This window comes from Macrotis lagotis, chromosome X, assembly GCF_037893015.1.
Source record: "Macrotis lagotis isolate mMagLag1 chromosome X, bilby.v1.9.chrom.fasta, whole genome shotgun sequence".
NCBI lineage: Eukaryota > Metazoa > Chordata > Mammalia > Peramelemorphia > Peramelidae > Macrotis > Macrotis lagotis.
The window spans coordinates 531,989,265-532,012,669 of NC_133666.1; the positions used below are offsets into that span (position 1 = coordinate 531,989,265).

General features: G+C 38.1%; 1 protein-coding gene across 4 annotated transcripts in view; it reads right to left on the bottom strand.

The window, feature by feature from the left end:
* Nucleotides 1–17,089, bottom strand: part of PRP4K (pre-mRNA processing factor kinase PRP4K) — a 43,872-nt gene extending 26,783 nt beyond the window's left edge. For all 4 annotated transcript variants that reach the window (XR_012472831.1, XR_012472832.1, XM_074208626.1 and 1 more), the window contains exons 1-2: nt 16,936–17,089; nt 7,204–8,406 (exon numbers count right to left, since the gene is read on the bottom strand). Coding sequence is in view for 2 of the 4 variants with exons in the window: in XM_074208626.1 (XP_074064727.1) it covers nt 7,204–8,406; nt 16,936–17,060 (1,328 nt within the window). In the remaining 2 variants the exon portion in view is untranslated. The remainder of the gene's footprint in view (nt 1–7,203; nt 8,407–16,935) is intronic.
* Between the last annotated feature and the right edge of the window lie 6,316 nt (nt 17,090–23,405).

A 23,405-nucleotide genomic window follows, 5' to 3' on the forward strand; every position in this document is an offset into this window, starting at 1 on the left:
TTGCCAACCACAACTTTTCAAATTCCAGTCCTGGATGGCTTCCATCATCTAACTTCTGTTTCCATTCAAGTACTGCTGAACTCTGCTGAAGAAAAGTAATGCTACCAGGATCAATATATTCACTGAAAATTTATGCTATGTAATCTCAATTTATGTTATCTCATGGACCCTCCATGTGGCATTGAAATTCTTTTATTCTTTTCTTCAACTTTATCAAGAGCAGAGAGGTGGTGCAGTAGATAACCAATTTGGGGGCCTAGAGTCAGGAAGACTCCTCTCCCTGAATTCAAATCTGGTCTCAAGAGTTTAATAACTGTGACTCTGAGCAAGTCACTTAACCCATTTACTTCAATTTCCTCAGCTGTAAAATGATCTGGAGAAGGAAATGGCAAACCACTCCAGGATCTTTGCCAAGAAAACCCCAAATGGGATCACAAAGACTCATATACAATTGAAAAACAATAAGTACCTTATCACTTTTTGTAACAGTTCTTTCAAGCATTCTCTCCTTAGCATCCTACAAGCCTTCTTATTCAGCAGAAGGTCTCACCTCCTACTTTTATTGAGAAGAGGCCATTCTCTTTTTCTCATTCCATACATTAAAACCCTTCATTATCTCTCATTCTCTATTCCTTTGCCAGTCGCTGATTAAGACTCAGATCTTTTGATGAAGATAAGAGAGTGTAAAAGCTGACTTGAAGCTTAACATCAAAAAAACTAAGATCTTGGCAACTTTTTCCTATCCTTTCCTGCAAAAGGAGGAAGAAGAAATAGAAGGATCAGATTTTATATTCTTGGTCTCAAAGATAACGACTGCAGTCATTAAAAGGTACTTGCTCTTTGTAAGGGAAGCTATGGAAAAATCTGGACAGCATACTAAAAAACAGAGATATCACCTTGTTGACAAAGATCTGTATAGTCATGGTTTTTCCAGTTGTAATGTATGGCTGCAAGAGGCGGACTATAAGGAAAGCTGAGCACATCAGAATCAATGCTTTCAAAATTATGGTGCCAGAGAAGCCTTTTCAGAGTCCCTTGGTCAGCAAAGTCATCAAATCAATCAATACATAAAAAAATCAATTCAGGCTATATATTGGAAGTCAAATTACTAAAGCTGAAGCTTAAATACTTTGGTCACATAATGAGAAAACAGAACTCTGGAAAAGACCCTGATGTTGAGGAAAACTGAAGGCAAAATGAAAAGGAGATGTAAGAGGATGAGATGGATAGTGTTATTGAAACAATAAATATGAACTTGCACAGATGGAAGAGACAATAGAGGATAACTAGAATAATACATAAGGTAAAACAACCTCAAAACTCTACTTTTCCCTTAAGTTAAAATTTAAAAAACTATCTTCTCCCCCTTTTAAAGCAAAAGTCTTTTCAAATAACCAACATTTATTAAGGGCCTACAATGTACCAGGCACTGTTCCAGAAACTGGATATATTTTAGACAAAAGCAACAGTTTATGATCTCAGTAAATTTAAATTCTAATAAGAGAGATTATTTGGAGGGAGACACACACACACACATTAAAAGTAAAAAAATCCCACAAAAACAAAAATGCAAACAGATCAAAGTAATCATAGCAAGACTTTCTGGTAGCAAAGAACTAGAACAAAATTATATCCACTAAGGAAAAGATAAAAAAATGGTATAAAAATGCAAAGAAATTTATCATATTTCCATATTCCACACTTAAACTTTACATTATAATTGATGGCATGAATATGTCCAAAGGGCAATGAAACTGTGCCTATCCTTTGATTAAGCAAAGTCGCTACCTGGGTCTTTACCCCACCCAGAAAAATTATAAAAAAGGGGGAAAAAGACCCACATGTTCAAGAATATTTATAGCAGCTCTTTTTGTAGTGTCCAAGAGCTGGAAATTGAGGGAATGCCCATCAACCGGGGAATGGCTGAACAAACCGCAGTATAGCAATGTGATGGGATACTATTGTTTTATAAGAAATCATGAGCAAGATTTCAAAAAGACTGGAAAGACTCACATGAACCAATGCTGAGTGAAGAGAAAGGATGTATAATGATCAGGTATGATGGACTTAGCTCCTCTTAGTAGTAAGGGATCAAGAACAGTCCCAAAAGACTTTTAATGGAAAATACCAACCACAATCCAGAGAAAGACTGTGAAGTCTGAATGCAGAACAAAGCTTACTATTTTCACTTGTTAAAACAAGTTTTAATTTTTCTTTCTCATGCTTTTTCCCATTTCCTCTGATTCTTCTTTTTATAACATGACTAATATGGAAATGTTAAATTTGTCTATGACATATATAACCCATCAGATTATTCTTTGTCATGGGGAAGGGAGAGAGAAGAAAGGGTGGTAGAAAAAATGTGGAACTCAAAAAGTTTAAAAAAAGATGAACATTGAAAACTATTTTTGAAAGTAACTAGAAATAATAAATAATATTGTTTAAAAAAATCAATGGCACCATCAACATAATTATCCAGATTTGTAACCTTCTGATCCTTCCATTAACTAGTCAGTTACTAAGTAACAAGTCTAGGATCTAACCCCTACTCTAGAATCACCTCTTCTCGAGTTCAGGTCCAAATCGTGTGTCAGCTGTATTATTGCAATAGTTTCATAATTCATCCCCCCCTGCCTCCAATCTCTCCCATTTCCAATCCATCCTCTACATGGCTGTAAAATTGTTTCTAAAAGCGTGTTCAACCTTGTTGCTTCCCTGTTCAAACTTCCTATTCTCTCTAGGATAAAATACAAACTCAAACTGACATTTAAAAACCTTCCTTCTGGTCTTATCTTTCCCCTTTCTAAACTTTCCATTATAGTCAAAATATCCTGCTAGCCTATTTCCTAAACACAAGATCCCAACTTCGATATCTGTGCTATGAAACAAATGGTCTCCTGTATCTGGAATGGGCTCCCTTCTCATCTCAGCAGAAACCGGAGCACAGCTTGATGTCACTTTCTATCTTGTAGCCTTTCTTCAAATCCCTCTCTGCTTGTTAATACTCTCTTCCTCTTGAAATAACTATGTATATACTTTGTTGCTACTTACTTATGAACATGTTAAAACCTTTGTAAAATGTATGCACCTTGAAAGAAACTGTTTCATTTTTGTCTTAGTATCTTCTGCACATAGACACTTAACTGAACTGCTTTACATCTAAATTTATCTTTATATATTCTGGACAATTTACAATTGAAATGTCCCTAATTAAACAGGCAACTTCATAAAAAGAATAAGCAATCTGATATAAACCAAACAATATCTCCAGGAAAATGCTTAACAACTCAAAAAACATTTTATTTAGCAGCCATTAACTTCAAGAATTTTATACTCTGCTGGGAATATAAAACATGCAAAAAAAAAACAACTATCAACTAGAGGAATCTAAGAAACATTTTCCATAGAAGATGGTAAATGAATTTAAAGGAAGTTGGACACTCCAAGGGGTGGAGGTGAGGATGAAGTGCATTTCCGATATGGATACCAGTCTGTTCAAAGGCCAATACAAAGGAAGGAGTTAGGATATTGAAGATAATTCAGTTTGCTTGGAACAGAACATGCATGAGAAATAAGCCAAGAGAGGCAGCTAGGTGGCACAGTAGATAGAGCACTGGACCTGGGAGTCAGGAGGACCTGAGTTCAAATTCGACTTCTGCCACTTAACTGACTAGCTGTGTGACCTTGGGCAAGTCACTAACCCTTATTGCCTTAAATAAATTTTAAAATATTTAAAAAAATTTTTTAATGAGAGTTAAGTTATTACAAGGAAGAAAATATTCAGACTAGATGTGATTCAGAGGGGTTTCTATCCTTAGCTCTCCTACTACTTTTTAGGTGTTTCCATTCCCTTGTGAAAAGATGGGAGAAATGTAGAAAGTTCTCAGTTCAGTCCAATAGTTCCTTCATTTTCTGCACTATGGAAATAGTCCCTTGGAACAGGAAAGAGTTGAAAAACAACTTTAAAATTTAATTTTTAATATTGTCATATAGGTGAAAGTAAAGGATATATATGTGTGAAAATTCAACTTAACTTTTAAAGGAAAGAAATAGAAAAAAATCTTTCCAACTTTATACCTTTATAATTAAGAACACAAAATCATTCAATAAATGCAAAGGACAATTAAAATGTATGCTCTCTTCTATTATATACTATCAAAAAAATGAATGAGAATACACAAAAAAAGAGAAAATGCTCTTGTGGAATAAAATTCTAATACTGCAATGGAAATAATGCCTTTAAAGACACTTAAAAGCCCTGTTAAAAGTTTTCACAACCCAAAGCAGATACAGTTCTTTACATTTACTTCATAACTTTGATAAAATTAACTCAAAGACTAGAGTTTTGCTAACTTTAAATAGTAAAATAGAAACTGCACAAATAATAAATTGTACCTGTGCATATCAAAGGATTCCTGAAAATTTAATTTTGAAAAACTGAAACTTTTGAAAATTTGTAAAAGAAATGCCTACAAAATGTTTTAATTTTTAAGGTATAGTATTAAAGATAAATACTAAATAAATTTTGATTAACTTTTTAGGTATAAAGTTTTATATCATGAAACCACATTTATAGTTTTAGGAAGAGCTAGCACAGAAATGTAGACTACCCTAATCCCAATCCCAAAGTAAATGTTCAGTCAGTAAGAACCCAAATATCTAATTATTTGCAGATGGAAATGATCAAGTGTCTGCTTTTAGTCTAAATGAATAATTGCAAAATCAAAACACTGAAATTTTGTATCTTCTCACACATATAATTTATCAACTCATATATAATTTAGGATCACACATTAGATACTACAGGGGCCAATAAAGAGCCTAGACATGATTTACTTAAGGTCATTCATGCAGAAGGTGGCAAAGCCCACAGGGGAACACAGTTCCCTTCCATATTGAATATTCTTTCCCCTGCACTACTAATACTCTTCAAGGTGCAGCACAGCATAGTAGACCTAGGGTCAGAATTTGGTTCTGCCATTTACTAGCTGTCTTAGTATGGTCACAACATTCATGATTGATTCAGAGCTGAAAGGGACCTTAGAAGCCATCTATTCCAAACCCCTCATTCGACAGATGAGGAACTGAAGAGTGGTTAAATGCCTTGTCTGTGCCAAAACAGGTGTAAAAGGAACAGAATTTCCTAATTTCTAGACCATTGTGTCTCCTGATATTAATCTCCAGAACAGCTTTACTAACTCATAGGTAGGTTGCATTCATCTTCTAAAACTCATCTTTTAAAAGAATACAAAAGAGGCAGCTAGGTGGTACAGAGGAAAAAAAGCACAGGCCCTGGAGTCAGGAGGACCTGAGTTCAAATCCAGTCTCATAGACTTGATAATTACCTAGCTGTGTGACCTTGGAGCAAGCTACTTAACCCCATTGCCTTGCAAAAATAAAAAATAAAAGAATTCTAAAAAGTGAGCAGAACCACAGAACAACACTGTGTGATGATCAACTATGATAGACTTAGCTCTTCTCATCAGTTCAATAAGACAATTTTAAAAGACTGGAGATGGAAAATGCCATTCCCATCAGAGAAAAAAAGCTAAGTCTAAATGCAAACCAAAACATACTATTTTCACTTTTTAAAATTTATTGCTTTTTTCCTTTTTCATGGTTTTTCCCCTTCTGTTCTGATCTTCTTTCACAACATGACTAATATGGAAATATGTTAAACATGATTGCATATATATATATATATATATATAACCTATACTCACTGTCACAGACAGGAAGAAGGGAAGAGGGGAGGAAGAAAATGTCAAACTTAAAATCTTAAGAGAAAAATCAATGGTGACAGTTAAGTGACACAGGGGATAGAGCACCAGCCCTGGAAACAAGACTACCTGTGTTTAAATCTGACCTCAGACACTTGATAATTACCTAGCTGGGTGACCTTGGCAAGTCACTTAACCCCACTGCCTTGCAAAAAACAAACAAAAAAAAGAACTCAAAAGGAAAAAAAAATCAGTGCTGAAAACTAGCCTTACATGTAATTGAAAAAATAAAATTTAAAAATAATAAACTAAAATACTTTTTAGAAACAGCACAAAAATTTTATTCCATTAAAATCCTGCTCTAATAATCTTATCCTTTATAAACATTTCAAATGTATTTTTCCATTTGATGTCCTGATCTATGCATTGTCATGTCAAAAAGGTTACAAATGGAAAGATTTCAAATATAGAATAGGGGCTATTAATATTAAGGTTACAGCAAAAAGACTATATTTATTCTAGAAATAATGTATTAAATCCAGCTTAGAACCATAGGATTGCTAAATAGTGAGAAGGAACTACCAAGCCACTTAGACAAATCCCTTTTTTACAGTTGTAAAAAATAGGAACTGGGTTTGAATGTAGTAATCTTCCAGATTTCAGAGGGAAAATGGCACAGCAAAAAGTTTGCTGATTTTAGAGCCTGAGAACTTGGTTTCAAACTCTGACTCTGCCATTTACCACCTGTGTGACCCTCAGTAAGTCACAAACCTCCCTTGATCTCAACTTCCTTATTTGTACAAGAGGATCTCTTAGATCATCTTTTAGATGATCTCTAAAATCCTTTCCAGCTAAAAATCTATGATCTTATATTCCCAATTAATGACCAAAAAACTAACCATTCAATTTATATACTTCCCTATACTACAAATAGGAAGGCATATTTTCAATGTAACTTATCTTAAACATCTTTATACAATGTAGAATACAGAAAAGTTCCTCCAAAACTTGTAACTGACCATATAATGGTTTCCAAAACCAAATTAATTTTTTTATAAACGAGGTGATTTACTAAATTGAACAAGTCTAAACCAAAAATTTTTCTAATCTATAGCTAGCCAATAATAGTCTCATGCTAGGCAATTTCATTACTTAATCCATTTCCATACCTGTTTAAAAAATGATTATTCTGTCCTTTGCATTTAATCCTTTAAATTACAAAGTGTTAACTCAAATTACTTAGATTGTTTTTTTAAAAAAGGGGGGGGCTAGGTGGCGCAGTGGATAAAGCACCAGCCCTGGAGTCAGGAGTACCTGGGTTCAAATCCGTCTCAGACATTTAATAATTACCTAGCTGTGTGGCCTTGGGCAAGCCACTTAACCCCATTTGCCTTGCAACCCCCCCCCCCAAAAAAGAGAGGGCAAATTTTAAATACTGTAAATTTATTAAGAGAATTGAGCTTAAAAATTTTAACGAAATTACCTTGGAGAAGAAAGTCTTCTCCTTTCTGGTTCTCTTCGTTTTCTTTCCACTGATCGACTCTTTGCTCTTCTACCAGGAGACAGAGTCCGAGATGGTGATTTACTTTGCTTTGATCTCCGATCATTAATGAGTGGAGACCTACTTCGTCTTGATTTATCACGCTGTTTTGGAGATAAACTTTTTCCTTTAGGACTACGACCTGGCCTTCTACTTGGAGACCTATTTTCTTTCCCAGAAGAAGCATCTTTAGAAGGAGATTTAATTGGCTTCTTTTCTTTATCAGTCTCAGATCGTTTGGATTTTCTATCTTTGGATCGTGACCTTCTGTCTTTGGATTTGCTTCTTAGTTCTATTGGAGATTTGGATTTTTTCCCCCGATCACGACTCTTGCTTTCATTTATAATTGGGGATTTCTTTCGATCTTTTGATTTACTTTTATCTTCTAATTTAATCTTATCCTCATTAGGGGATTTGGCCTTTCCAACTTTCTCCTGAGATCGCCTTTTAAGTGCTGGGGATTTTGATTTTCTTGCTTGATCTTGAGATTTGCTTCTTTTAGAAGGACTTTTGGACTTTTTTCTTTCTTTAGACTTACTTCTAGTTGTTTTTTCTTTAACTCCTTCAACACCTCCCTTACTTTTCTTTTTATCAGCTCTATGTCTAGTCCGTTCTTTTGATCTGCTTTTGCTTCGTTTTTTTGAACTATTTTTATTGTCTACAAGTTCAAGTTTCCCCTTAGTGTTTGATGACCTGGCAGTTGATCGATTTCCATTTCTCACCTTCTCATGTATTTCCCCCTCTTCTTCAGAGCCTGATTCATATCCTTGTAATATTAGCCCCATCCCAGATTGAACTTTTCCTTCCATCAACTCATTATCAAGTTCAGCTTTAATCAAAGCTCTTTGTTTCTCCAAGTCTTCCAACAAAGCTAAGTCATCAATTTTAGTTCTTTTTGCTGGGGATGCACCTTCTTTGTCAGAGGCATCAATAACCTCTTTTCGTTTATGTTTCTTATGTTTATGCTTATGTTTATGTTTTTTGTCCTTGTCATCTTCTGAAGAATGTTTATGTTTCTTGTGTTTGTTTCTATGTTTGTGCTTCTTTTTTTTGTGTCGACTGTGCTTATTTTGAGATTGGTCCTCCTCTGATACTTCTCCATTTTCTTCATTTATGCTCTTTTCAGAATTATCTGCATCTTCTATCCTATAAAAATATAAAATAAAAAGTTTAAAAAACATGTAACTATACAAAATGAATCATTTTTAAGCAATTTCTCATTATATTTGAAAAAATACTATGAGTTACCATCAAAGTATTAATGATTTAACATTCTTCTTGGAACATTATAGTAGCTAGCATTTACACAGCACTTTAAAATATGCTAAGTGCCTTACAAATATTATCTCATTTGATCCCTGAGTCAAACCTGGGAGGTAAGTGCCATTTATCATCATCTCCATTTTACAGTTGAGGAAATGGAAACAGAGAGAGAGGTTAAATTATTTTCCCAGAGGTTACAGTTAGAAGATCTTCCAACTCAGATCTTCCAAACTCTGCTCTATCCACTGTGTCACTCAGCTGCCAGATATGAAGTTCTAAGCACAAATGAATTATATTTGAGACTAAGGAAGATTGTAAATGTGATCACAAATCAGTGCTTTAAAAAAAATTCAAAGAAATATCACCTCTCCCCTTCTATCTAGCTGGAGAGAGTGATGTGCCTGTGTGAAGAAAAGAAGTGCCTGTGTGAAGAAAAGAATTGCCTGTTACACCCTCATTACCACCCCAGCCTTTAATGACTGCATTGTAGACTTGAGTTGTGAGAATTAATTTTTTGAAGTAAACGGCAGCCAAGATAGTGGTAACTATCAAGATTTCCTAAAGAAGCAAAGACCGCTATGGGGTTGCTTCTTTGGTCTGGGTGTTCTGAGTTCTTAAAAGTTGCCTGTTAGAAAGGAAACAACCAGTAAAAAGGAATTGGTATCTTGCCACCATTTCCCCATCCTCTGCTATCATAACAAATTATTCAGATGATATAGGTCTGGGGGGGAGGGGGATTGTAGCTCCCACTTGTTTCCTTTCTAACAACAGGGGAGTGGGAGTAGTAGGGGGTGAGAAGAGCCCTCTAGGATTACATGTAAAATTAGGATTCCCTAATGTGGATCCAGAGGCCTTTGATTCAAATCCCTAATCTTTCACTTACTGTCATACTTACTGTCACTGTGTTGTGGGTTGTTTTTCTGTCATTAAGTGAAAACATTCCTAGTAATTGCCCTGGTAATAAGAACCCTTTCTTGTAAACAAGTCTCTCTCCAATCTTACATAGGTTTATGATACTATCAGCTCTTACTGGGAACACCCTTAATTTTTCTTCAGTTTTCACTCTACCTTCTACCTTGCCACAGAAGACAGTACAGACCCTCTCCATAGGACAGATTGTCTTCATGCTCCAAGAGGAGATTTGTAATCTGATAAATGTGAGGGTTGCTGGGAAACATTAAGTTGCTATTGAAATAAACTCTTAACTAATTTGGGGGAGAGGAGAAAAATCTTAACAACAAAGGAGATGCAAGAAACTAGAAATGAGCAATGTTGTCCTAATTTTCAAATTGAGTAAAACTATATAAAGCACTGAGCCTGTTAATTTTTAAGTTTATTAAAGTCATGCTCATTAATCCAGGATGACAATGCAAATTAATCATTAATTTTTTTGAATATGATTACTAGAATAATCAGGAAAATGCTATATGTAGTGACTGCACCTTGATTTGAAAACAGTCAGGAAAATCTCAGGACATTCTTACTAAATTGAAATTAAGTTATATGAATTGGATTATAGTACATAATTAAACAGATTTCTAGCTGATTGAACCCATGAGAGTATATTATAGTTCAATGGATTGATGTCAATTTAGAAGGTTACAATAGAGCTCTATATGGCTCAACACTTTATCAATGAAGGGACTATTTTCAATTCTGCCATGAACACAAAGGTAGATGGGGCAACTAAAACTTTCAGTAATTCAAGATGAGACCTCACAGTGGTGTAACTCTTAAGACCAAAGATGAAATTTAATAGGAATAAAAATATATGGCAAGGCAAATAATTATGTAATATCACACAAAATCATAGGTGTTTATCTGTATCTCTGAGACCTTTCTTATACCACAAGTTCCATAATGGCAAGGACAATTTTATTTGCCTTAACACTATCTGCTGGAATAAATAGTTTTCTGATTTCAAAAAACTTTGAAGCATTTTAATGCAATTTGAGGTCATGTTAACTGAAATACAGATCCATATATGGAACATTTCCTGCACTGGCCAGACAAGGGTTGCGAGTTCAGTTCTGGGAGCCCCATTTCAACAGGGACTAGCAAAAACATTTCAAGACCTGTCATGTGGAAGAGAGAACAAACTTTTGTACCTACCAAGAGTGCAGAACTAACATAAACAGGCAGAAATGATTTCATCGTAATCTAAGGAAGAACTTTCTAGCCAGCCTAACAACTTAACAAGCTATTTAAAAAAAATGAAACTATGTTACTTCCCCCACTATCATCAAGATAAGTATCCAAGCAGAGAGGAATAAACATTTTTAGGCATGCTATCAAGATTCTTCATTAAAAAACTGGGCTAACAGGGTGGGTAGGTGGTGCAGTGGATAGAGCATGGGCCCTGGAGTCAGGAGTACCTGAGTTCAAATCCCGCCTCAGACACTTAATAGTCACCTAGCTGTGTGGCCTTGGGCAAGCCACTTAACCCCATTTGCCTTGCAAAAAAAACACCCTAAAATAAAAAAACTGGGCTAAAATGGCTTCTGTAAGCTCCCTTCCAAGTCTAACATTCTATAAGGTTGATGTATTTTAAAATGTAATATAATTAAATCTTTTTGTTCTAGATAACTCTATAGCTAAGTTATTTCAGTATTTTACTGCTGTTATGCATGTGGACACTTCATTCATAGAAACAAATAACAGGTAACAATTCCACTAAAACGAATAATAGGCTAAAAACTATGGGGGAAAAACTTATGTAGATGTTGTTTTTAGGGTGAAAAAAACGAGGAAGTGGTAGCAAATAGGGACTAGACTGTTCCTATGATGACAATCTGTTGTTGGGACTATACTTGAAACATCTTCAGCTTAGTAGAACCAGCCAAAGTTTATGTAGTAATTACTGTTAGCAATAATAGGCCTTGAGGAGCATGGGGAGGATGGGTAAAAGGGAAGCTGTTACCCGAGTATCATGACAATGCAGAGTTAAGGCTTCGGTGGAAGGTTCTTCTCTAACTTATGTCTGAATCTTACTCTACATAGATTTTAGTTTCTCAGAAGACATGCTTGAATTTGTATTTTCATTGTAAGACCATTTGTTTAGTCTAGTTATGGAAGTCCAAACTCATGCACAATATGAACACATGTTAAAAACCTTGAAAATACTTTTAAAAGTAGTCATGTTCCAAGAACATCCAAATCCAATCAAATGATCTTATTTTTTGTTCTGTAAAGTCCTTTTGCTTAATTGTTAGTAAAGCAGACAATTCACTTTACCTTTGCCTTCTATGCTGTTTAGAAATCCCATTCTACTCTTAGGGACACCTATTTTCATTCTGTTGGATTCTTTCTTTTGAAGCTTCGAATATCCCCCAAATCCCAGTTTTAGCAGATGAGTTAACTGCCTCTATCAGTGAAAGACTGAACTCTGAAAAAAATCTTCAATTTCTCTTTCTATTCAAAAAGTTATGTGCATCATTCATCCTTTCCTTTCTTGTTTCAGCAAAAGGAAACTACCTCTAGGTCAAACTAATGCTTTTGACACCTGTGACTTGGCAACATCCTATTGTAGTTAATTGCTCCAATCATCAGAAAGAGCAAAGTTTAAAGAGAGATAACTCACTTTGGTATATTTTGAGTTTAATATACTGGTGAGACATTCTGGTTATCACATAAGACAACTGGAAATATAGGTAATTGACTCAAGATGCAGAATGAAAGATGCATTCCCGTACGGGGCCATACGTTGGTTTGTTCTGCTAAACTATGCATTTGTGTTACAAGTAAGGACTTCTAATTGAGGAGGGGTGAGGGAGGTACTAGATGATAAATGCATTCCCCAAAATTGTAATTAATAAAAGCATTATTAAAAATGCAGAAAACAAATAAGCTTCTAAGAAAAGAAAAAAGTAGAGCAGGTTTATTACTAATTAATTAGTAATTAAATAGAAAAATGGGATGTTCACACATGGATGTAATACATAGTTCCTTTTTAAAAAACAATCAAGATTCAATGTTTCTTATCTAAGTTGCTTGGGGGGTTTTGATATAAATTATGTACATTTGTGATTATTAAATACCAATAACAAAGAAGAAAAATTATAAAAAATTATAAATGAAACTTTAGAGATGATGGGAAGGAGAAATGAATTTCATTTTAGATACATCAAGTTAGAGATGAAAACAGGACATACAGATGAAAATGCTCATCAAGAAGTCAGTGATTAAAGATTGATATTCAAGGGAAATGGGAGCAAAATGTTGCCAAGTTAGTCAGATGTGGTCACTCTAACCAATTGTTTTTCTAAACTGTTTTTCTTCATTGCTACAAAGCAATAATCAATTCCAAGACAGGTGGTCATATCTTATAAGCAAACAACAGTGTATTAAAAAAAACAACAAAGGACCAATAAAACTTTTTTTTAAATCCAAGTATAGAGCTCAGAAGCTCAAATAAGTCAGATAAAGAGATATAGTTCTCTTTTTTTTAGCTTCAATCTTCTAGTTGTCTTTTTTTTGCAAGGCAATGGGGTTAAGTGGCTTGCCCAAGGCCACAATGAGGCTGGATTTGAACTCAGGTCCTCCTGACTGCAGGGCCAGTGCTCTATCCACTGCACCACCTAGCTGCCCCAATCTTCCATCTATTCATGGGTTCTTCTCCATCCAACTATAAATATGCTCAAGTCTCCCAAATTCTAAAGGCTTGCTTCCTTCCTTCCAATTTCTTGATTATGACTAATTTCTTCATCACCAAAACTCAGTCTTTACTAAGGACCATCTTCCTTTTTTTCCTCAGCATCAAAGACAATGGTCTCCTATTTCTCAAACAAATATTCTTCCAGGGTATATTTTTCACTTTCTTTTTTTCCTCCCTTTAATCAATCACTTGGCTCCTTCGGATAAAAGTTATTTTGGACTCCCTTCAGAACTTTACTCCCAGGATTTCAACTATTGCTTTTAGGCAGATAATTTTCAAATTTAATTTCTCTACCCAAAACTATCTTCTGAGCATGATAAATACACTTTTATGTATCTTAAAGCTCCTCAATAGTACATCCAAATCACACCTTAAAACTATGCTTTAATTTTTCTCTCAAATCCAGTTTCCTCCTCATGAACTCGTAATTCCCATCAAGATGTATAAACAACACTCTTCCAGGATTTAAATCATGTTATCTTTGGGACATGATAGATAAGGCAGGAATTGCTTTTACATTTAAAATCTTTCTCATATATATCCTCCTCCCTACATATCCAAAAAACTATGTTGGTAGAAACTCTAATGATCTATACTAAGAAAGCAGACTCTAATAGGAGTTCCTATATATAACTTTTCAACCCTCCATCATTCAAAATATTTCATTTTTCAGACACTGTCATGTAAGGTCTCTGTCCCAACTTTCCCTGACTCTCATTAATGACTAAATTTCAACTTCCTTAGATAGTCACTCAATACACAAATCCTAAGGCCACCTAATTTTTTAGAGTTAGCTCATATTATTTAACCCTTTGTATTCTATGATCCTCATAAATTGGGCTACTTAACTATTCCTGCATACAGTATGTATTTTCTAGTTTTCATGCCTTATTGTTTCCTTTGCCTAGAATACCCTCTTCATCCTCTCAAACTAATTTCTACCCACCCATCTAAAGCAGAGCTTTTTAACCTTTTTGATGTCATGTTCTCACAATGTTTTAAAATGTCTAAAATACACAGGATTGTTAAGACATTCAATTAAGTTGAAATACAGTTATCAAAATATTTAAAAACAAACAAAAATCCGTAGGTTAAAAATTCTGGTTTTAAAGCCTAACTCAGATGTCATTTCTACCATTCCTTGACCTTCCTTCCCCATCAATGATTACTGTTCTACTCAGGCTTTTCACTCAACCTTTGCTCCTATTTCTTCTGGCATCTATGAAATATTATTTTGATCTTTTATGGACTAATTAAATAGCCTACTTAACTTTTGTGTGCCCTATTATTCTGTAGGGGTCTTGATCTTTTTATCTTTCTGTTTAAAATACCCTGCACACAAATGTTTAACAAATGTTTTACTGAATTTAAACAAGCTAATTTGTTGAAATTTAAAACTGTAGTTGGATGGACAATGTCCAAACAATTCAATAATAAAAATCCAAAAAGTTACTGTTCCAAACACAAGGACCATTAAAATGCAGGAATACTTAGGACATTATTTTCAAAACATGAGAGGAAAAGATGAAAATAATAAGGCAGTGAGAAAATTATTAAGGTGCTAAGATGTGGGGACAGCTAGATGCCACAGTGGATAGAGCACTGGCCTTAGATTCTGAAGGAGCTGAGTTCAAATGTGGCCTCAGACCCTTGATAATTACCTAGTTGTGTGGCCTTGGGCAAGCCACTTAACCCCATTGTTTTGCAAAACACCCCCTTCCCCAAAAAGATCCTAAGATGTGACACCTCAAAATACTGTTATGTCTTTAAAGTTTGTGGGACAGCTGGAAGTCCATCAAAATAAGTTGTGGAAAAAGTGGTATTGAAAATTCATACCTTCTTGTAAATCTATAAGTAATTATCTATAAGAATTTAGTGGATAGAGTTTGAGTCAGAAGAGCTGGGCTCAAGACTTGCTGACATTATTATACATATATATACACACACACACACATATAATATTAAGACTAAATGAAATACTTTAAATATCTGATGGTTCACCAGGTAAAAGAGCAGGGACAAACCATATTATATTCCACTGAACCTGGGTTCCTTGGAAGCAGATGTTTCCCATGCATGGAATATTCTCCCTTTTCACTTCTGCCTCTAAAGTTCCTTAAATTCCTTCAATTTATGCCAAATGGCCTTCCCCAGTCCAGAGTACCTTCCATCTACTCTCTATATAATTTATACCTAATCATTTACACATGGTGAATATATTATGCTCTTTAGAATGAGAGCTCCTTTAGGGCAGGAACCATGTTCAACTTTCTTGTACTCCTCAGAATTAGGCACTTTACAAATGCTTGCTGACAGTATTCAAATAACTGCTGAATGATTCAAACAGAAATCAACCCCTTAAAAACAATGCAGATATACCACAGCAGTTACACAACTTTTTCAGTATCCATTTCCCTGATTAGTGATTTCAAGCTTTTGGACTGGTTAATAGAAAAAATAAACTTCTCCCAGTTCAAAGCATTCTTTTAATTTCAGTCGTACCACCAGTTAAATATGTGTGTCATCAATTTGGAAACTTGATTTCTGTGATAGATTAGAGGTTGTTTTAAAAGGTTACTAAAGAGGGGAGGCTAGGTGGTGCATTGGATAGATTATGGGCCCTGGAGTCAAGAGTACCTGAGTTCAAATGCGGCCTCTGATAGTTAATAATTACCTAGCTGTGTGGCTTTGGGCAAGTCACTCAACCCCATTGCTTCACCAAAAAAAAAAGGTTACTAAAGATAAAATTTCATAACTGGAAAAGATAAAAAGGTTACTTTAAGTCGTTCAGGACTGGGGGTAATAATGTACATAGGCAACTTCAGTTTCTGTCCTTCCAGTTGGAAAAAACGTCTCCCGGCAAGGGTTGCATCGCTCTTAATGCAGTTTTTGAGTGGTGCGGACTACCATCTATTTTAAATTGATGGACAAAAATTAAAAAAAAAATTTTTGCAGAGTACAGCAACATTGCTTCGGATACCTGCATTTCTAGTGTTTTTTTTTTAAATTACTGAGTATATTGGCTTTTTAGCTGTTGCAGATAACCCACGTTTTCATCAGATTAACTGCTTCCTGCTCCCGTCCTCGGGGTACAATCTGGAAAGGCGCTCCCTTGCTACCTTAACTTTTATGGTCGGTGGCCAGAGTGCCAGTAAGAGCTGGGAATCGCGCTGGGTGGCACGAGCGTTGGGGGCTCTTCCTCCCCGCCGCCATCTGCCAAAAAAACAGTCTCAGATTTAAGTTTTAATCTGAAGGCTCCAAGAGTGCCCGGGCCGCCCCCCCACGCCGCCCGGCGGGGCCAGGAGGACAAAAGCGGGGCGGCGCGGGGCGCGCACCAGGCAGCCCGCGGCTCCGGGCGCCCCGCGGGGCCGCTTCCGGGGGGCTCCTGGGAGGGGCGGCGCAGGCGCCGGCCACGCGCGCCGGCCCGGAGAGGCCGCTTGCGCCTGCGCCTCCCGCGGGAGCGACGCGCGTCAGGCCGCGGCCGCCCGGGGCTCCAACAGCCGCCGCCGCCGCCGGAGGAGCGCGCGGCGAGGCGCGAGGGCGGCCCGCCGCCTCCCCGCCGCCCTCCCGCCGCCGCCGCCGCCGCCGCCGCGTCCTCCACTCCCCACGGCGTAACGCAACGAGAGAGCCAAAGTTTGGTCCTCGCTCTCGGGCCTCGCCTTCCCTCCCCGCCGGTGCAGCTCACCCCCGTCCGCGCTCGGGGTCTCCTTCTGGGCCTTAGCCTTCCCGCCGCTCCGCCACCCAGAGCTATCACTTACTCAGGCGCTTCCCGCGGCGGCTGAGTCTCCACGGCGGCCATTTTGAACTTCCCGACTCCTTGGCGGCAGCGGCGGCGGCTGCCGGGACGGGGGAAGGTGGTGGTTGGAAGGGAATCGTGGCGCATGCGCTCTGCCCGGAGAAGAACGAAAGGAGGAATGAGTCCTCACTGCCCATCCGGATATGAAACCCTCCATCCGGAGGGCGGAGCCTAGGGGCGGCCGCACGCACTTCCGGCGGGCTCTGCCGCGCCGCCCCGCTCTCTCCTTTAACCTCTCGGGAAGGTTAAGGTTTTAGGAATCCTCTGGGGCCCGGATCAAACAGGCTTGAGAAGTAACTTTCCAAACGTGCTTGGTCTTTGCTTTTACAAATAACTTTAAAAAGCGAACTCTGCCCCCTTCCTCTTTCCCTGAACCCCCTCCCCTATCTCCTGCTTCCGAAGCAAGAACTTATTTCCATGTTTTCTTATAGATTTGAATTATTTATTCAAAATACCCCCCCCCCCCCCGATAAAGAGCTCGTATCAGGTGGAGCGACTTTGGGGATCTCAGCTTGGTTTGTCCCATGTACTTTTAAAACTTGGGAGATGGTTTCCTAAGGCTCAGAAGAGAACCAACTGTGCCAAAGGTTCAAATTTAAGCCTCGTAACAAGTTTATAAAGGAAATAATTTTTTTTTTACGTTTGGCTCGGCCGCATTTATCACTAGAAGGCAGGGACAAAAATCATAAGGAATTGCGTGTACTACTGACTCTCCAAGAAGGTAATAACAATAGATGCAAGTGAAATCTTGGGAGCTGTGAGTAGGAAAAATTACTTTTCCACAAAATCCTAGAGTAAAAAAAGATGGAGATGGGGAGATGGAGAGCAGCCACTAAAGCGCCTTATCTTAGAATTATGTGAGCTCTTAAAAAACAAACAAAAATCAGAGAAAGTTTTAGGTAACCTTATAGATTCAAAAAAAATAAAAGTAAAGTTGAGATAGAGTACATCTTTTAATTTTTTTAGTTAATAAACTAAACATTTGTTACTTAGTTTTAATGGTTTTAATTTTAAAAATCACAATGCCCTTCTACAAAGTTCCTTATCAGAATAAACTATTGAATAGACCCTGGATAAAACCTGGTTTAGTATTTCTTAATCTTTATCTGAAAAAAGATAAAAAAACATGGTCTAGAGGAAGTCAGGATATATTTCATGAAGACCAAAAGAAGAATTTATACTCCCCTTGATTTGCAAAACACTGATCTTTCCTGTAAATTTTCTCTGCCACATCACTAACCAGCTGATCTACCCTATTAAGTATACTTGTCCCCCAGGACTCTAGTCCTGGGCTTTTTCTGATCCCAACTGGTTCTAGACTTCCAAATATCATGTTTGAAATTCCTAAATTGTTATATTCAGATCTCATCAGTCCTAGTTCAAATCCTACATTATCAACTATCTGTTGGACAGTCAATCAAGAAAGCTAGTTCTTATTTAGAGAAGCATGGAAAGACAGGTACTAATGCTAAGCAAATCAAGCAGAACCAAGACAACAACATTGTGAGATGACCAACTATGAGGGATGCAGCTCCTCTCAGCAGTTTAGAGATCAAGGACAATTCTGAGAATCCTGCTGTGGACCATGCCATCCACATACAGAGGAAAAAAACCAGGGAGTCTGAATGTATACTATGTTCACTTTTTAAAAAACTTGTTTTTGCTTTCTTTTTTCATGGTTTTTTTCTTTCCCCTTAATTCTAATTTCCTTATTCACAACATGTCTACTATTTAAATATGTTAAAAATGTACAGTTTTATCAGACTGTTCAGTGCCATGGAGAGGGAGAAGGGAAGAAAATTTTGGAATTCATAAATTTATACATGGATGAATGTTGAAAAACATTGCATGTAACAGGAAAAATAAAATTTCAGTTAAAAAAAGATAGTCCCTGTTTACTTTTTAATGAGTGAAGACAAAAATAAAAAGGAGCTTAAAAGGGGAGGAAGGAGGAAATAAGGGAACCTGGCAAAGAAAGCTCTGAGGGAGTCAGCTCAGTAGCCTGGAGAGTAACCACAACTTCATATGGTTAAATTTAATGAGATAACCAGTTATTTCTACTCTCTGGGGTATTCAGGAGGCCTAAAACCTCTGTGTGAGGGCTTGCCAAGCCCTTCTTGGAGCTGCCCCTCTGCATACACAGCAGTCACACCCTGATAAACCATTTTGGCAAGTGAGCTAAGACTGAGGGTAACTGACAGACCCTCAAGCCTGTGAGTTAGTAGGCTATCTGTCCCAAGCATGTGCAAGGACTTCCTCAAGTCTGAAAAGATGCTATGGAATGCTTAGAGTTTGGTTAGACATCAAAGATGCCAAGGCTGTCCACTGCCTATGGCAGGTGTCCAGACTTTTGTCTTGCCATTGGACTTCAGTGACTCAGGAAGAGAGAGTGAGGTTGATAACTTTGTAACTGCCTCAAAAAAACCAACAATTTGAATTTACCACTTCAAATTCTTTGTCTAAAACTGAATGTCTCTTCCTCTCTAAACTGGCCCTTACCATATTTAGCTATTTGTGTTGAAGGCACTCGCATTCTTGAAATTACCATTCTTTGGAGTCACTCTTCCACTTCCCTGACATCCAGTCAGTTGCTAAGTTTTAATGATTTTACCTACAAACATCTCTTGTTTTCTTCCCTCCATTCACATGCTACCTACCATTTTGCTTCTATTCTTACTTAGTCTATGGAATAATCTTCTAGTTGATCTTGTTTCTTTCCCTTCTCTGCATTTAGCTACTAAAATAGTATTCCAAAGGCACAAGTCTGGCCAAGTTATATCAGATACTAAAGAGAATCTTCCTCTCTTAGCTCATTCTTCCATCCTCTCTCTCTGCCCCTCCCCCATGAGTGACTGCCTTTCCCTAATTATTTCTAAACAATGCTTCACTTCTCTTTGTATTCTTCTGACATCTTTTTATTGAACTCTTGGCTACTATGTCATACTATTGTCTCATATCTGATACTGTAGACTATTGGAAACCCCCAGATGTTTTTCAGATGAACTTCTAGACCTGTTCCTCCCCACCCCTTTCCTATACTGGTTAATTATTTGAATTTATGTGTATGCCTTTATATTTATTCCAATTCAGTCTTCTAAATATGATCTTTTTATTCTGAAATTAATACATATGTTCATTTACATAGTATAACAGAATTGTGTATGAAACAGTATTCAACATATTAAGTCAATAAGTATTAAGTGCTTAGTATGCAAATAAATAATTCCTGCTACACTCAAGGAGCTTACCTTCTAAACCTGGGAAGCTGAAAGTTTTTTGTGTGTGTGTGTGTGTGGGGGGTGTGTGTGTGGTAGGTCTGCATGTTTTTCTGATCTGTGCATGTTTCATTGCTTCATTGAATCTTTCACTTCCTTTGTTTTTGTTTTTAGCTCTGCTATTCCTAGGGCAACTAAGTAGCACAGTGGATAGAGTTTGCAGTCTGGACTCAAGAGAACCTAAGTTCAGATCCAACCTTAGACATTTAACTGTGAAAGCCTTGGCAAATCACCTAACCCTCTCTCAGGTGCCTCATTTGTAAATAGAGGAGAAAATTCTAGTATCTTGCCAAGGAAGTTCCAATGGACTCACAAAGGGTTGGTCATGATTGAACAACAAATACTATTCCTGATTCTTTCATCCATTATATTTTCCCCAATGGGAAAAAAAGAAAAAATTTTCTAAGAAATATTCAGTCAATCAAAACAAAGTCCATATGTCTAATTGTATAACCTAAAAACATCACCATCATTGTCAGTCTTCTGAACATATAGATTCATTACTACATTATTCAGAGTCCTGTCTTTCAGTTATTTTTCTTTACATTGTTCTGGTTCTGTTTATTTCACAAGTCCTAAATTACAAGTTTTCACAGGTTTGTCTGACTATCCTTTTTTCATATCTTATGGCCCAAGCAAATGCCATTACATTCATATGCCATTATTTGTTCCTTCAATTCCCCAATTGATGGGTCCTGTCCCTCTTTAGTTTCCAATTTTTTTTCTATAAAAAGAGAAGTTAAGGGGTGGCTAGGTGGCACAGTGGATAGAGCACTGGCCCTGGAGTCAGTTCAAATCTGACCTCAGACACTTAATAATTACCCAGCTGTGTGGCCTTAGGCAAGCCACTTAACCCCATTTGCCTGGCAAAAGAAAAATATCTAGTAGGTATATCTATCAAAGCACTGGGGATTCAGAACAAAGCAAAAGCAGCCCCTGTTCTCAATTTTAATACATTTCAAGGAGACAGTATGTAAACGAATGTGTAGAAAGCAAGCTATATATATATATATGAAAATGGGAATGAAAAGAAGGAAAATCTGAAATTCAGAAGGTTAAGGGAAAAAAAGAAATTTTAGCTGGAATTTAAATGAAACTAAAAGGATAAGTAGTAGGAGTGGAAGAGGGAAAACATTCCAGACATGGAGGACACTTGGAAAATGTCAAAAGTGGAGAGATCAAGAGAGACCAGAATCACTGGAAGTAAGAGTAAGTATTAAGACTGGTAACATTGGAAGGTGCTAAGTTATGACAAGCTTTGGACAACAAACAGGATTTTGCATGTGATCCTTGGAGGCATTGGGAAGCCAGTGGAGTTTATGAGGGTGGGAGGAGGGGTGTATGACAAGATCAGACTAGTATTCTGGAAAATCTCTTTAGGGGTTAAAGAAGAATGGATTGGAGTGCATGTAGACTAGATGCAAGACCCAGCAGTCCTCAGATGTGAAGTGATGAGAGCCTGCACTAGAGTCCTGACAGTGTCAGAGAAAAGAGGCTTATTGGAGAAATGTTGTAAAGGTGAAATCTTTAGATCTTGGAAGCACATTGACTATGGGGGTAAGGGTGAGAGATAATGCTGAACCCAAGAGGATTTCTAGGTTGTGAACTTGAAGGACTGGGAAGATCATATTGCCCTCAAAGAATTGGAAATTAAGTAAATGTCCTTCAATTGGGGAATGGCTTAGCAAACTGTGGTATATGTATGTCATGGAATATTATTGTTTTATTAGAAACCAGGAGGGATGGGAATTCAGGGAAGCCTGGAAAGATATGCATGAGCTGATGCTGAGTGAGATGAGCAGAAACAGAAAAACACTGTACACCCTAACAGCAACATGGGGGCAATGATCAACCTTGATGGACTTGCTCATTCCATCAGTGCAACAATCAGGGAAAATTTGGGGCTGTCTGCAATGGAGAATACCACCTGTATCCAGAGAAAGAACTGTGGGGTTTGAACAAAAACCAAGGACTATTACCTTTAATTTAGTTTTTTTTTGTAAGGCTAATGGGGTTAAGTGGCTTGCCCAAGGTCACACAGCTAGGTAATTATCAAGTGTCTGAGACTGGATTTGAACCCAGGTACTCCTGACTCCAGGGCCGGTGCTGTATCCACTGTGCCACCTAGCCGCCCCTATTACCTTTAATTTAGAAAAAAAAACACCCGATATCTTATTGTCTGATCTTGCTATCTCTTATATTTTATGTTTCTTCCTTGAGGATATGATTTCTCTCTCATCACATTCAGTTTGGATCAATGCATACCATGGAAACAATGTAAAGACTGACAAATTGCCTTCTGTGGGGGGTGGAGGGGGGGAAGTAAGATTAGGGGAAAAATTGTAAAACTCAAAATGAATAAAATCTTTAATTAAAAAAAAACAAAAATAGATGATATTGCCCGCTGCAATAACAGAGAAGATGGGAGTAGGGTTAGAGGGAAAGATAATGAATACATGAGTACTTTTCTTTTTTTTTTTTTTTTGATTTATGCCTTTAGCAGATACGGGAAAAACAGCCTGACCTCACAAGAAACTCGAAATTTGATGAGGGAGGTAACATGCAAGCAACAATGCCCGAGCAAGCTCTAGCCTGGATCTACTGGAGATCATTTCAGAGGGAAGCTATTAGGATTACGGGGCCCGAAAAGGCTTTAGGTGGGCTTCAGGTGCCACTTGGAAGCATCCGAGCTGTGGTCCAGGAAGGGGCCTAGGGGAGAGGATCCGCCGCGCAGCCCTCCCGCGTGCCGCTGCTCTTAGAAAAGGTCCTTAATCTCCAGTTCCAAGGTAGCGTCTCGGCCGGGCTCGGACAGGGAAGCCGGAGCCGAGCAGGGGAGGAGAGCGCACGCGGCACTCCGGGAGGCCCCCGCCCCCGCCCCGCCCCCGAGGCCCCGGAAGTCCCGCCGGCGGGAGCTGAGGGGGGAGAGACGCGGCCGGGGGCAGGGTGACGTCGGGGGGCGGGGCCGGGGGCGGGGCCGGCTCGGAGGGAGCGCGGAGCGGGCCGCGTCGCCGCAGCCTGCGGGCGCCGGCCTAGCGCACGTGGGGGCGGGCCGGAGGCCGCGCGGAAGGAAGGAACAGGTGGACGCGCGGACCGGGAAGCGGCCCCCGGCGCCGCCGCAGTCGGCCGGACGCGGCTCCCCCGGCGCAGGCCGGCCCAC